The sequence below is a fragment of the Salmo salar genome, unplaced genomic scaffold (genome assembly GCF_905237065.1).
Source record: "Salmo salar unplaced genomic scaffold, Ssal_v3.1, whole genome shotgun sequence".
NCBI classification, from domain to species: Eukaryota; Metazoa; Chordata; class Actinopteri; order Salmoniformes; family Salmonidae; genus Salmo; species Salmo salar.
This window is the reverse complement of record NW_025550490.1, coordinates 37,047-52,116: the sequence shown is the minus strand read 5'-3', so window position 1 is coordinate 52,116 and position 15,070 is coordinate 37,047. Positions and strand designations below refer to the sequence as shown.

The 15,070-nt window shown below is 46.4% G+C and overlaps 1 protein-coding gene across 1 annotated transcript; it reads right to left on the bottom strand.

Annotated features, from left to right (window-relative positions):
* Positions 1-262: 262 nt before the first annotated feature.
* On the bottom strand, positions 263-7,619 carry LOC123739480 (mast cell protease 1A-like). Its single transcript, XM_045713824.1, has 6 exons — positions 7,596-7,619; positions 3,179-3,278; positions 2,328-2,478; positions 2,054-2,198; positions 1,571-1,831; positions 263-1,346 (listed from the first exon to the last, which is right to left on the bottom strand). Exons 1-6 carry the CDS (start codon positions 7,617-7,619, stop codon positions 1,161-1,163), a joined length of 867 nt encoding a protein of 288 aa, XP_045569780.1. The 3' UTR covers positions 263-1,160.
* Between the last annotated feature and the right edge of the window lie 7,451 nt (positions 7,620-15,070).

The following is a 15,070-nucleotide window of genomic DNA, read 5'->3' as shown; positions in this document are numbered from 1 at the left end:
GTCTCTTATCTCTTTTACACCCCTGCAGGGTTCTGTGTTTATCTTTGAAGTGCTTTCTCACAGACCCCATGCAATAACTCACACATCTCTCAGACCTTTTCTTTATAAGAGGCAGAGACTAGAAAAGACCTGTGAAACAATTTTAAACCTTATAATGCATATATATTGTTAATCTGTGGTCTAGGACCATATAAATATAGTGGGGAGGGGTCTTATAACCCTTCCTCTTCTATTAATACAACATAAGCATAATCAATTATTATAATACATCAAACATTTGGTGCAGCCCCTATCATGACCCCAATTTGACCCCATCACTACCCAGAAGATCGTACAACATTATTGCCATGATGATCTTCTGAACTTCCCAATACCTTTACCAGTCACATCAAACCATACTGTCTTCAGATTGAAATCCTGTCAAAAATACTGTCAGACTTATTTGTAATAGATTGTCATAGCAATTGTCATTGTCATAAAAAGTAAATTGATTACATCGTTTTTTTTAACATGGTGTGGGGCTCGCATTCTTTAAATATCAAGATTGGGTTGGTCAGTAACATTCCAACTAACTATCTACTAACCCTAACCCAAGCCCTAACCCTTTATCCTAACCCTTAGTCCCTTTCGCTAAACTTTAAACCATAGCCCTTACTCTAAACATAAGCCTAACCCAAGCCCTAACCCTTTATCCTAACCCTTAGTCCCTTACGCTAAACTTTAAACCATAACCCTTATTCTAAACATAACCCTAACCCAAGCCATAACCCTTTATCCTAACCCTTAGTCCCTTACGCTAAACTTTAAACCATAGCCCTTATTCTAAACATAACCCTAAACTTAGCAAGCAGTTGCTTATCAACAGGTAGTTTGTTGGTCGAATGAATATCCAAAAATAGCAACAATGACAGAGTAAAGGTTTAGCTTTACCTTTTAATTTATTTTCAAATTACTAATTGCAAAAAATATACATAAAAACAGTATCTAAATAAGAAAATCTGTTATAATCAGTTAAAATCAGTTACACATGTGTTTTAAATGGAAACAAAATGATAAAAATAAGAAACTTGTCCTCTATCCAGGGCATGATGAGCAGTGTATCTATGCAGGAATAGATACCATTATGTTAATACACTAGCATCAATGTACTTCCTGGTCCTTTATTCCTGCTTGTTTAAAGACATGTTGGCACCATATCCATGCAACACCTCTTTAATCCAGGGCATAAAGAAAGGGATTTTCATGTACACATGAGGATATCTGGAATCATCACATCTCTCAGCATAATTAAAAGCAACGATACCCTGTGCTTTGTTGTTACAAATAAGAGGTCCCCCTGAATCTCCCTGGAACACAGAACAACAGAAATTAGAGAAAAGAGATACAGAAGTGTGATTGTGAAAGGAGAATAAGCGAACACTTCAAATTCTATTTTAGTGTTTCAATACAGTAATGTTACAGATAAATAACCACTGCTTATCTGATCAACTAAAGTCTGTACTGGTTGTCCTCTACAGCATGTTGGTTCTAGTATTACTATAATCATTTGATCCAAATTCAATTTAGTTACCTGACAAAATCCTTTCCCTCCGGTAGTACTAGTGCACATCATTTGTTTTATGTCAAAGTAATTCTGCCACACGCTCTTGCATTCAGAGTTATCCTCCAACGTCACTGCCACTTCCATCAAAACGTCTGAACCCTGTTTGTTGTTTGAGTTAGTCTTGCCCCAACCAGCAACAGAGCATTTGGGGGATGCTGGGATATGTTCATCCTCCTTTGGGAGTCCAATGACCGTCACATACTCGGTTAGACGAGCTGTGGTCTTTAACTGTAAGAGGAAAATAAATAAAATGAGATAAAGTTATTATATTATATTTGTATAATTCAGAATAAACCTTGAATAAAACTGTATAAACATTCATGTCAGTGAAGATAATCTGTATCAATTGAATGCATTTCTTATAAGGCCCTGCATTCATTTAAAGTTGATATGAAATAAGTACATTAATATACTGTAGATATGAGACATTAGGGGTGTCTTGAAGATTACCTTCAGTAGCATGATGTCATAACTGATCTGCGTTATATTCTCATGTAAGGGATGCCGATGATAATGTGACACCTGAATCTTTTGAAAACTCTTCTTCCACTTCTTTAAGTCATGGGCTCCAAGCAACACCATTAAAGGATAAGCACTAACAGAAAATCAAAAAGGGTCGCAAGACATAGAATGAAATAGAAGAAGTCCTCAAGAGACTTAACAAGATGCAACAAAACATACCGCATCTGGATTCATTTGTTGTCTATGACAAAGAAAGACTCACTTCCTTAAGCAGTGCGCTGAAGTCAGGACAACGTCCTCCCAGATGAGCATTCCTCCACAAACATGGTGTCCTCTGTGTTGCAGAGAGACCATATAGGGCCTAGAGTGGGGTTTAGCTATTTTACCACCCACAATACCACTCTCAGAGGCTCCTTGGAAGGAGGGGGAAAGAGGATATCATGTTAATAACTATGTCTTCTGGGACATACAAGCAGCAAAAACAACATAATTTGTGTTCAATTAGGTTAACAATTAGCTACCTTCTTTACTGTCTATTACCTAGTGATTATTTATAGAGAATAATCTGCTATACCTTCTTTACTGTCTATTACCTAGTGATTATTTATAGAGAATAATCAGCTGTACCTTCTTTACTGTCTATTACCTAGTGATTATTTATAGAGAATAATCTGCTATACCTTCTTTACTGTCTATTACCTAGTGATTATTTATAGAGAATGATCTGCTATACCTTCTTTACTGTCTGCTACCAAGTGATTATTTTCAGAGAATAATCTGCTATACCTTCTTTACTGTCTATTACCTAGTGATTATTTATAGAGAATAATCTGCTATACCGTCCCACCGTCCCACTGTAGCTCAGTTGGTAGAGCATGGCGCTTGCAACACCAGGGTTGTGGGTTTGATTCCCATGGGGGGCCAGTATTTAAAAAAATGTAATAAAATGTTTGCACTCTACTGTAAATCGCTCTGGATAAGAGCGTCTACTAAAATGTAATGTAATTGTTTACTGTCTGCTACCAAGTGATTATTTATAGAGAATAATCAGCTGTACCTTCTTTACCAGCTGGTTCTTCGTAGATATATAATGTATAGAATAGATCAACTCACCAGTAGAGGAAAGGAGTTGGAGGAGGATGAGGAGGTACAGGTACATGGTGGTGGACTGGCAGAGATCTAGATGAATTGAGAGACTGCAGGTTTCTACTCTCTATATATACCACGTTTACATCATCTACCCCCTTCCATACTACCCACATACACACAGCAAGAAGGTGTTTGGTGGTCTAGCAGATTATTCATACTGAAAGTGAAAGCTTAAGGTTGAGATAGAGGTATGTGATAGACTTGGAAATTGTAAGTGGTCTCAGATAATTCATTCCAAAAGCATCATTTTAATTTAAGTCTAACAAATTACCTCATTTACTACTTACATTTATTGCAAACATAAACTTGCATTTAGAAACACATACACTAAGTTGACACTACAGCCAAATAAACACATCATATAATTGTCCCCGGGGAATCGATTCAATGTGCTTTATGCCAGAAACTGTTTCAACTTCCCAGTTGAGCTGCAACGTATTTGTCCCAGTTGACTTGTCCCAGTCTGCTCCATAAAGTACTAGAACCATTTCGTCAGTGGGTCCTTGGAGTAGAGGTGGTCCATAGTCTTTTGGTAATTTAATTGGATCCCCATTAGCTGTTGAGAAAGCAGCAGCTACTCTTCCTGGGGTCCACACATGACATAATACAGAACATTAATAGAAAGTAGATAAAAGCGGCTCAGTAGATAAGAACAGCTCAGTAGATAAAAGCGGCTCAGTAGATAAGAACAGCTCAGTAGATAAGAACAGCTCAGTAGATAAGAACAGCTCAGTAGATAAGAGCAGCTCAGTAGATAAGAACAGCTCAGTAGATAAGAGCGGCTCAGTAGATAAGAACGGCTCAGTAGATAAGAGCGGCTCAGTAGATAAGAGCGGCTCAGTAGATAAAAGCGGCTCAGTAGATAAGAACGGCTCAGTAGATAAGAACGGCTCAGTAGATAAGAGCGGCTCAGTAGATAAAAGCGGCTCAGTAGATAAGAACAGCTCAGTAGATAAGAACAGCTCAGTAGATAAGAACAGCTCAGTAGATACGAGCAGCTCAGTAGATAAGAACAGCTCAGTAGATAAGAGCAGCTCAGTAGATAAGAACAGCTCAGTAGATAAGAACAGCTCAGTAGATAAGAACAGCTCAGTAGATAAGAACAGCTCAGTAGATAAGAGCAGCTCAGTAGATAAGAACAGCTCAGTAGATAAGAGCAGGACAGCAGGTCAAAAGTAGAGGACAGGAGGTCAACGGGACAGGACAGGATAGTAGATCAACAGGACAGGACAGGACAGTAGATCAACAGGCCAGGACAGTAGATCAACAATACAGGACAGGACAGAACAGTAGATCAACAGGACAGGACAGTAGATCAACAGTACAGGACAGGACAGTAGATCAAAAGGACAGAACAGTAGATCGACAGGACAGGACAGGAGATCAACAGGACAAGACAGTAGGTCAACAATACAGGACAGGACAGTAGATCAACAGGACAGGACAGTAGGTCAACAGGCCAGGACAGTAGATCAACAATACAGGACAGGACAGGACAGTAGATCAACAGGACAGGACAATAGATCAACAGGACAGGACAGTAGATCAACAGTACAGGACAGTAGATCAACAGTACAGGACAGTAGATCAACAGTACAGGACAGGGCAGTAGATCAACAGGACAGGACAGTAGATCAACAGTACAGGACAGGACAGTAGATCAACAGGACAGGACAGTAGATCGACAGGACAGGACTGGACAGTAGATCAAAAGGACAGAACAGTAGATCGACAGGACAGGACAGGAGATCAACAGGACAGGACAGTAGATCAACAGGACAGGACAGTAGATCAACAGTACAGGACAGGACAGTAGATCAAAAGGACAGAACAGTAGATCGACAGGACAGGACTGGACAGTAGATCAAAAGGACAGAACAGTAGATCGACAGGACAGGACAGGAGATCAACAGGACAAGACAGTAGGTCAACAATACAGGACAGGACAGTAGATCAACAGGACAGGACAGTAGGTCAACAGGCCAGGACAGTAGATCAACAATACAGGACAGGACAGGACAGTAGATCAACAGGACAGGACAATAGATCAACAGGACAGGACAGTAGATCAACAGGACAGGACAGTAGATCAACAGTACAGGACAGGACAGTAGATCAAAAGGACAGAACAGTAGATCGACAGGACAGGACAGGAGATCAACAGGACAAGACAGTAGGTCAACAGGCCAGGACAGTAGATCAACAATACAGGACAGGACAGGACAGTAGATCAACAGGACAGGACAGTAGGTCAACAGGCCAGGACAGTAGATCAACAATACAGGACAGGACAGGACAGTAGATCAACAGGACAGGACAGTAGAACAACAGGACAGGACAGTAGGTCAACAGGACAGGACAGGACAGTAGGTCAACAGGACAGGACAGTAGGTCAACAGGACAGGACAATAGATCAACAGGACAGGACAGGACAGTAGGTCAACAGGACAGGACAGTAGGTCAACAGGACAGGACAGGACAGTAGATCAACAGGACAGGACAGTAGGTCAACAGGACAGGACAGGACAGTAGGTCAACAGGACAGGACAGGACAGTAGATCAACAGGACAGGACAGTAGATCAACAGGACAGGACAGTAGATCGACAGGACAGTAGGTCAGCAGAACAGGACAGGACAGTAGGTCAACAGGACAGGACAGAAGGTCAGCCGTACAGGACAGGACAGTAGGTCAACAGGACAAGACAGGACAGTAGATCAACAGGACGGGACAGTAGGTCAACAATACAGAACAGGACAGTAGATCAACAGCACATGACAGAAGGTCAGCAGTACAGGACAGGACAGTAGGTCAACAGGACAGGACGGGACAGTAGGTCAACAGGACAGGACAGTAGATCAACAGGACAGGACAGTAGATCAACAGGACAGGACAGGACAGTAGATCAACAGGACAGGACAGTAGGTCAACAGGACAGGACGGGACAGTAGGTCAACAGGACAGGACAGTAGATCAACAGGACAGGACAGTAGATCAACAGGACAGGACAGGACAGTAGATCAACAGGACAGGACAGTAGGTCAACAGGACAGGACAGGACAGTAGATCAACAGGACAGGACAGTAGATCAACAGGACAGGACAGGACAGTAGATCAACAGGACAGGACAGTAGGTCAACAGGACAGGACAGGACAGTAGATCAACAGTACAGGACAATAGATCAACAGTACAGGACAGTAGGTCAACAATACAGGACAGGACAGTAGATCAACAGGACAAGACAGTAGATCAACAATACAGGACAGGACAGTAGGTCAACAATACAGGACAGGACAGGACAGTAGGTCAACAATACAGGACAGGATGCCAGGAGAACACTACCTGCCCCAATACATAGTGCCAACTGTAAAGTTTGGTGGAGGAAGAATAATGGTCTGGGGTTGTTTTTCATGGTTCGGGCTAGGCCCCTTAGATCCAGTGAAGTGAAATCTTAACGCTACAGCATACAATGACATTCTAGACTATTCTGTGCTTCCAACTTTGTGTCAGAAGTTTGGGGAAGGCCCTTTCCTGTTTCAGCATGACTATGCTCCCGTGCACAAAGCGAACTTGACTGGCCTGCACAGAACCCTGACCTCTTTGAGATGATTTGGAACGCCAGGCGTAATCCCAACATCTTTGCCCAACCTCACTAATGCTCTTGTGGCTGAACAATGTTCCAACATCTAGTGGAAAGCCTTCCCAGAATAGTGGAGGCTGTTATAGCAGCAAAGAGGGGGACCAACTCCATATTAATGCACATGATTTTGGAATGAGATATTCGACGTGCAGGTGTCCACATACTTTTGGCCATGTAGTGTACATATCTCCTCACTGTGTCCCCACTGTTTCCAGGCTGATCAAGACAGAAGAACTGTTATATAATCCAATAAATTGCTATCCAAAATCTTCACTCTCAAATATTGTCATTACATCCAGTAGTCTGATTGTGATTCTGGGTGCAACACATTGGTGGTGAATGAGGTAAATTCCCCCTCCCTTACTATTAAGCTTTGAGCCCTTACTGTAGCTGGAAAGGCGCTATATAAATCCTATATTTGAATTATTATTATAATAATTATTATTAATACGCTATAGTGGATCGCTATAGTGGATATAGTGGATGTCCTGTCCATGACAGGATGAGAGTGTTACCTCCATGTCAGGAAGAGAGTGTTACCTCCAGAATGAGAGTTTTTACCTCCAGGCCAGGATGAGAGTGTTACCTGCAGGATGGGAGTGTTACCTCCAGAATGAGAGTTTTACTTCCAGGCCAGGATGAGAGTTTTACCTGCAGGATGGGAGTGTTACCTCCAGAATGAGAGTTTTACCTCCAGGCCAGGATGAGAGTGTTACCTCCAGGCCAGGATGAGAGTGTTACCTCCAGGATGAGTGTTACCTCCATGATGAGAGTGTTACCTCCAGGCCACGGTGAGAGTGTTACCTCCAGGATGAGAGTGTGTCCTCCAGGATGAGAGTGTTACCTCCAGGATGAGAGTGTTACCTCCAGGATGAGAGTGTTACCTCCAGGATGAGAGTGTTACCTCCAGGATGAGAGTGTTACCTCCAGGATGAGACTGTTACCTCCAGGATCAGAGTGTTACCTCCAGGATGAGAGTGTTACCTCCAGGATGAGACTGTTACCTCCAGGATGAGACTGTTACCTCCAGGATGAGAGTGTTACCTCCAGGATGAGAGTGTTACCTCCAGGATGAGACTGTTACCTCCAGGATGAGAGTGTTACCTCCAGGATGAGAGTGTTACCTCCAGGATGAGACTGTTACCTCCAGAATCAGAGTGTTACCTCCAGGATGAGAGTGTTACCTCCAGGATGAGAGTGTTCCCTCCAGGCCACGGTGAGAGTGTTACCTCCAGGATGAGAGTGTTACCTCCAGGATCAGAGTGTTACCTACATTTTTACATTTTTACATTTTAGTCATTTAGCAGACGCTCTTATCCAGAGCGACTTACAAATTGGTGCATTCACCTATAATATCCAGTGGAACAACCACTTACAATAGTGCATCTAAATCTTTTAAGGGGGGGGTTAGAAGGATTACTTTATCCTATCCCAGGTATTCCTTGAAGAGGTGGGGTTTCAGGTGTCTCCGGAAGGTGGTGATTGACTCCGCTGTCCTGGCGTCGTGAGGGAGCTTGTTCCACCATTGGGGTGCCAGAGCAGCGAACAGTTTTGACTGGGCTGAGCGGGAACTGTGCTTCCTCAGAGGTAGGGAGGCGAGCAGGCCAGAGGTGGATGAACGGAGTGCCCTTGTTTGGGTGTAGGGCCTGATCAGAGCCTGAAGGTACGGAGGTGCTGTTCCCCTCACAGCTCCGTAGGCAAGCACCATGGTCTTGTAGCGGATGCGAGCTTCGACTGGAAGCCAGTGGAGAGAGCGGAGGAGCGGGGTGACGTGAGAGAACTTGGGAAGGTTGAACACCAGACGGGCTGCGGCGTTCTGGATGAGTTGTAGGGGTTTAATGGCACAGGCAGGGGAGCCCAGCCAACAGCGAGTTGCAGTAATCCAGACGGGAGATGACAAGTGCCTGGATTAGGACCTGCGCCGCTTCCTGTGTGAGGCAGGGTCGTACTCTGCGAATGTTGTAGAGCATGAACCTACAGGATCGGGTCACCGCCTTGATGTTGGTGGAGAACGACAGGGTGTTGTCCAGGGTCACGCCAAGGCTCTTAGCACTCTGGGAGGAGGACACAAGGGAGTTGTCAAACGTGATGGCGAGATCATGGAACGGGCAGTCCTTCCCCGGGAGGAAGAGCAGCTCCGTCTTGCCGAGGTTCAGCTTGAGGTGGTGATCCGTCATCCACACTGATATGTCTGCCAGACATGCAGAGATGCGATTCGCCACCTGGTTGTCAGAAGGGGGAAAGGAGAAGATTAATTGTGTGTCATCTGCATAGCAATGATATGAGAGACCATGTGAGGATATGACAGAGCCAAGTGACTTGGTGTATAGCGAGAATAGGAGTGGGCCAAGAACAGAGCCCTGGGGGACACCAGTGGTGAGAGCACGTGGTGCGGAGACAGATTCTCGCCACGCCACCTGGTAGGAGCGACCTGTCAGGTAGGACGCAATCCAAGCGTGCGCGGTGCCGGAGATGCCCAGCTCGGAGAGGGTGGAGAGGAGGATCTGATGGTTCACGGTATCAAAGGCAGCAGATAGTTCTAGAAGGATGAGAGCAGAGGAGAGAGAGTTAGCTTTAGCAGTGCGGAGAGCCTCCGTGACACAGAGAAGAGCAGTCTCAGTTGAATGCCCAGTCTTGAAACCTGACTGATTAGGATCAAGAAGGTCATTCTGAGAGAGATAGCAAGAGAGCTGGCCAAGCACGGCGCGTTCAAGAGTTTTGGAGAGAAAGGAAAGAAGGGATACTGGCCTGTAGTTGTTGACATCGGAGGGATCGAGTGTAGGTTTTTTTCAGAAGGGGTGCAACTCTCGCTCTCTTGAAGACGGAAGGGACGTAGCCAGCGGTCAAGGATGCGTTGATGAGCGAGGTGAGGTAGGGGAGAAGGTCTCCGGAAATGGTCTGGAGAAGAGAGGAGGGGATAGGGTCAAGTGGGCAGGTTGTTGGGCGGCCGGCCCAGGTCAGGGTGAGAGTGTTACCTCCAGGTCAGGGTGAGAGTGTTACCTCCAGGATGAGAGTGTTACCTCCAGGTCAGGGTGAGAGTGTTACCTCCAGGTCAGGGTGAGAGTGTTACCTCCAAGATGAGAGTGTTACCTCCAGGTCAGGGTGAGAGTGTTACCTCCAGGGTGAGAGTGTTACCTCCAGGATGAGAGTGTTACCTCCAGGATGAGAGTGTTACCTCCAGGTCAGGGTGAGAGTGTTACCTCCAGGATGAGATTGTTACCTCCAGGTCAGGGTGAGAGTGTTACCTCCAGGATGAGAGTGTTACCTCCAGGTCACGGTGAGAGTGTTACCTCCAGGGTGAGAGTGTTACCTCCAGGATGAGAGTGTTACCTCCAGGTCAGGGTGAGAGTGTTACCTCCAGGTCAGGGTGAGAGTGTTACCTCCAGGCCAGGGTGAGAGTGTTACCTCCAGGATGAGAGTGTTACCTCCAGGTCAGGGTGAGAGTATTACCTCCAGGATGAGAGTGTTACCTCCAGGTCAGGGTGAGAGTGTTACCTCCAGGATGAGAGTGTTACCTCCAGGTCAGGATGAGAGTGTTACCTCCAGGTCAGGATGAGAGTGTTACCTCCAGGTCAGGGTGAGAGTGTTACCTCCAGGTCAGGGTGAGAGTGTTACCTCCAGGATGAGAGTGTTACCTCCAGGTCAGGGTGAGAGTGTTACCTCCAGGTCAGGGGTGAGAGTGTTACCTCCATGATGAGAGTGTTACCTCCAGGTCAGGATGAGAGTGTTACCTCCAGGTCAGGATGAGAGTGTTACCTCCAGGTCAGGGGTGAGAGTGTTACCTCCAGGTCAGGGTGAGAGTGTTACCTCCAGGTCAGGATGAGAGTGTTACCTCCAGGTCAGGGTGAGAGTGTTACCTCCAGGTCAGGATGAGAGTGTTACCTCCAGGTCAGGGTGAGAGTGTTACCTCCAGGATGAGAGTGTTACCTCCAGGTCAGGGTGAGAGTGTTACCTCCAGGTCAGGGTGAGAGTGTTACCTCCAGGCCAGGGTGAGAGTGTTACCTCCAGGATGAGAGTGTTACCTCCAGGTCAGGGTGAGAGTGTTACCTCCAGGATGAGAGTGTTACCTCCAGGTCAGGGTGAGATTGTTACCTCCAGGATGAGAGTGTTACCTCCAGGTCAGGATGAGAGTGTTACCTCCAGGTCAGGATGAGAGTGTTACCTCCAGGTCAGGGTGAGAGTGTTACCTCCAGGTCAGGGTGAGAGTGTTACCTCCAGGATGAGAGTGTTACCTCCAGGTCAGGGTGAGAGTGTTACCTCCAGGTCAGGGTGAGAGTGTTACCTCCATGATGAGAGTGTTACCTCCAGGTCAGGATGAGAGTGTTACCTCCAGGTCAGGATGAGAGTGTTACCTCCAGGTCAGGGTGAGAGTGTTACCTCCAGGTCAGGGTGAGAGTGTTACCTCCAGGTCAGGGTGAGAGTGTTACCTCCAGGTCAGGGTGAGAGTGTTACCTCCAGGTCAGGATGAGAGTGTTACCTCCAGGTCAGGGTGAGAGTGTTACCTCCAGGATGAGAGTGTTACCTCCAGGTCAGGGGTGAGAGTGTTACCTCCAGGTCAGGGTGAGAGTGTTACCTCCAGGATGAGAGTGTTACCTCCAGGTCAGGATGAGAGTGTTACCTCCAGGTCAGGGTGAGAGTGTTACCTCCAGGTCAGGATGAGAGGGTTACCTCCAGGTCAGGATGAGAGGGTTACCTCCAGGATGAGAGTGTTTACTCCAGGTCAGGGTGAGAGTGTTACCACCAGGATGAGAGTGTTACCTCCAGGATGAGAGTGTTACCTCCAGGTCAGGATGAGAGTGTTACCTCCAGGTCAGGATGAGAGTGTTACCTCCAGGTCAGGGTGAGAGTGTTACCTCCAGGTCAGGGTGAGAGTGTTACCTCCAGGATGAGAGTGTTACCTCCAGGTCAGGGTGAGAGTGTTACCTCCAGGTCAGGATGAGAGTGTTACCTCCAGGTCAGGGTGAGAGTGTTACCTCCAGGATGAGAGTGTTACCTCCAGGTCAGGGTGAGAGTGTTACCTCCAGGTCAGGGTGAGAGTGTTACCTCCAGGCCAGGGTGAGAGTGTTACCTCCAGGATGAGAGTGTTACCTCCAGGTCAGGGTGAGAGTGTTACCTCCAGGATGAGAGTGTTACCTCCAGGTCAGGGTGAGAGTGTTACCTCCAGGTCAGGGTGAGAGTGTTACCTCCATGATGAGAGTGTTACCTCCAGGTCAGGATGAGAGTGTTACCTCCAGGTCAGGATGAGAGTGTTACCTCCAGGTCAGGGGTGAGAGTGTTACCTCCAGGTCAGGGTGAGAGTGTTACCTCCAGGTCAGGATGAGAGTGTTACCTCCAGGTCAGGATGAGAGTGTTACCTCCAGGTCAGGGTGAGAGTGTTACCTCCAGGTCAGGATGAGAGTGTTACCTCCAGGTCAGGGGTGAGAGTGTTACCTCCAGGATGAGAGTGTTACCTCCAGGTCAGGGTGAGAGTGTTACCTCCAGGTCAGGGTGAGAGTGTTACCTCCAGGATGAGAGTGTTACCTCCAGGTCAGGATGAGAGTGTTACCTCCAGGTCAGGGTGAGAGTGTTACCTCCAGGTCAGGATGAGAGGGTTACCTCCAGGTCAGGATGAGAGGGTTACCTCCAGGATGAGAGTGTTACCTCCAGGTCAGGGTGAGAGTGTTACCACCAGGATGAGAGTGTTACCTCCAGGATGAGAGTGTTACCTCCAGGTCAGGATGAGAGTGTTACCTCCAGGTCAGGATGAGAGTGTTACCTCCAGGTCAGGGTGAGAGTGTTACCTCCAGGTCAGGGTGAGAGTGTTACCTCCAGGATGAGAGTGTTACCTCCAGGTCAGGGTGAGAGTGTTACCTCCAGGTCAGGGTGAGAGTGTTACCTCCATGATGAGAGTGTTACCTCCAGGTCAGGATGAGAGTGTTACCTCCAGGTCAGGATGAGAGTGTTACCTCCAGGTCAGGGTGAGAGTGTTACCTCCAGGTCAGGGTGAGAGTGTTACCTCCAGGTCAGGATGAGAGTGTTACCTCCAGGTCAGGGTGAGAGTGTTACCTCCAGGTCAGGATGAGTGTGTTACCTCCAGGTCAGGGTGAGAGTGTTACCTCCAGGATGAGAGTGTTACCTCCAGGTCAGGGTGAGAGTGTTACCTCCAGGTCAGGGTGAGAGTGTTACCTCCAGGATGAGAGTGTTACCTCCAGGTCAGGATGAGAGTGTTACCTCCAGGTCAGGGTGAGAGTGTTACCTCCAGGTCAGGATGAGAGGGTTACCTCCAGGTCAGGATGAGAGGGTTACCTCCAGGATGAGAGTGTTACCTCCAGGTCAGGGTGAGAGTGTTACCTCCAGGTCAGGGTGAGAGTGTTACCTCCAGGATGAGAGTGTTACCTCCAGGTCAGGGTGAGAGTGTTACCTCCAGGATGAGCGTGTTACCTCCAGGGTGAGAGTGTTACCTCCAGGTCAGGATGAGAGGGTTAGTATGTGGAACTGGAGACAAGTGGGAGCTTCTGAGTGGTGCTGTGGTCTAAGGCACTGCATCACAGTTACTAGCTGTGCCACTAGAGATCCTGGTTCAAGTCCAGGCTCTGTTGCAGCCGGTCGCGACCGGGAGACCCACGGGGCGGCACACAACTGGTCCAGCGTCGTCCGGGTTAGGGGATGGTTTGGCCGACAGGGATGTGGACTCTCCCAAGTCCATATGGGAGTTGCAGCAATGAGACAAGACAGTAACTACCAATTGGGGAGAAAAAAGGGGTAAAAGTAAAAAATATATATATATATAATAATAATAAACAAAACAAAATGATAAAGTAGGTTTGAATGACACTGTTACATCCACTTCCTATTTGCCTGAGGCAGGTGCGTGTACACTCACATTCAAACGCACTCATGTGCACACACACGGATACATACATGTACAGTTGAAGTCAGAAGTTTACATACATCTTAGCCAAATACATTGAAACTTTTTTTGTAATCGTAGTAAAAATTCCTTGTCTTAGTTCAGTTAGGATCACCACTTTATTTTAAGAATGTGAAATGTCAGAATAATAGTAGAGAAAATGATTTATTTTAACTTTTATTTCTTTCATCACATTCCCAGTGGGTCAGAAATGTACATACACTCAATTGGTATTTCGTAGCATTGCCTTTAAATTGTTTAACTTGGATCAAACGTTTCGGGTAGCCTTCCACAAGCTTCCCACAATAAGTTGGGTGAATTTTGGCCCATTCCTCCTGACAGAGCTGCTGTAACTGAGTCAGGTTTGTAGGTCTCCTTGCTCGCACATGCTTTTTAGTTCTGCTCACAAATTGTCAATAGGCTTGAGGTCAGGGCTTTGTGATGGCCACTCTAATACCTTGACTTTGTTGTCCTTAAGCCATTTTGCCACAACTTTGGAAGTATGCTTGGTGTCATTGTCCATTTGGAAGACCCATTTGCGACCAAGCTTTAACTTCCTGACTGATGTCTTGAGATGTTGCTTCAATATATCCACATAATTTTACTTCCCCATGATGCCATCTATTTTATGACGTGCACCAGTCCCCCCTGCAGCAAAGCACCCCCACAACATGATGCTGCCACCCCTGTGCTTCACGGTTGGGTTGGTGTTCTTCGGCTTGCAAGCCACCCACTTTTTCCTTCAAACATAACGATGGTCATTATGGCCAAACAGTTATGTTTTTGTTTCATCAGACCAGAGGACATTTCTCCAAAAAGTAAGATCTTTGTCCCCATGTGCATTTGCAAACCGTAGTCTGGCTTTTGGAGCAGTGGCTTCTTCCTTGCTGAGCGGCCTTTCAGGTTATGTCGATATAGGACTTGTTTTACTGTGGATATAGATACTTTTGTACCCATTTCCTCCAGCATCTTCACAAGGTCCTTTGCTGTTGTTCTGGGATTGGTTTGCACTTTTCGCACCAAGTACGTTCATCTCTAGGAGACAGAACGCGTCTCCTTCCAGAGCGGTATGACGGCTGCTTGGTCCCATGGTGTTTAAACTTGCGTACTATTGTTTGTACAGATGAACGTGGTACCTTCAGGCGTTTGGAAATTGCTCCCAAGGATGAACCAGACTTGTGGAGGTCTACAATTTTATTTCTTAGGTCTTGGCTGATTTCTTTTGATTTTCCCATGATGTCAAGCAAAGAGGCACTGAGTTTGAAGGTAGGCCTTGAAATACATCTACAGGTACACCTCCAATTGATTCAAATGATTTCATTTAGCC

Bases quoted from the DNA above. Each gene is read 5' to 3' on its own strand.
- LOC123739480 (XM_045713824.1), bottom strand. From the start codon at position 7,619: ATGGAGGTAACACTCATCCTGGAG. The intron at 2,479-3,178 runs GTGAGTTGATCT...CCTCCTTCCAAG, and splicing joins CCAACTCCTTTCCTCTACTG to GAGCCTCTGAGAGTGGTATT. The intron at 1,347-1,570 runs GTAACTAAATTG...TCTGTGTTCCAG, and splicing joins GAGGGAAAGGATTTTGTCAG to GGAGATTCAGGGGGACCTCT.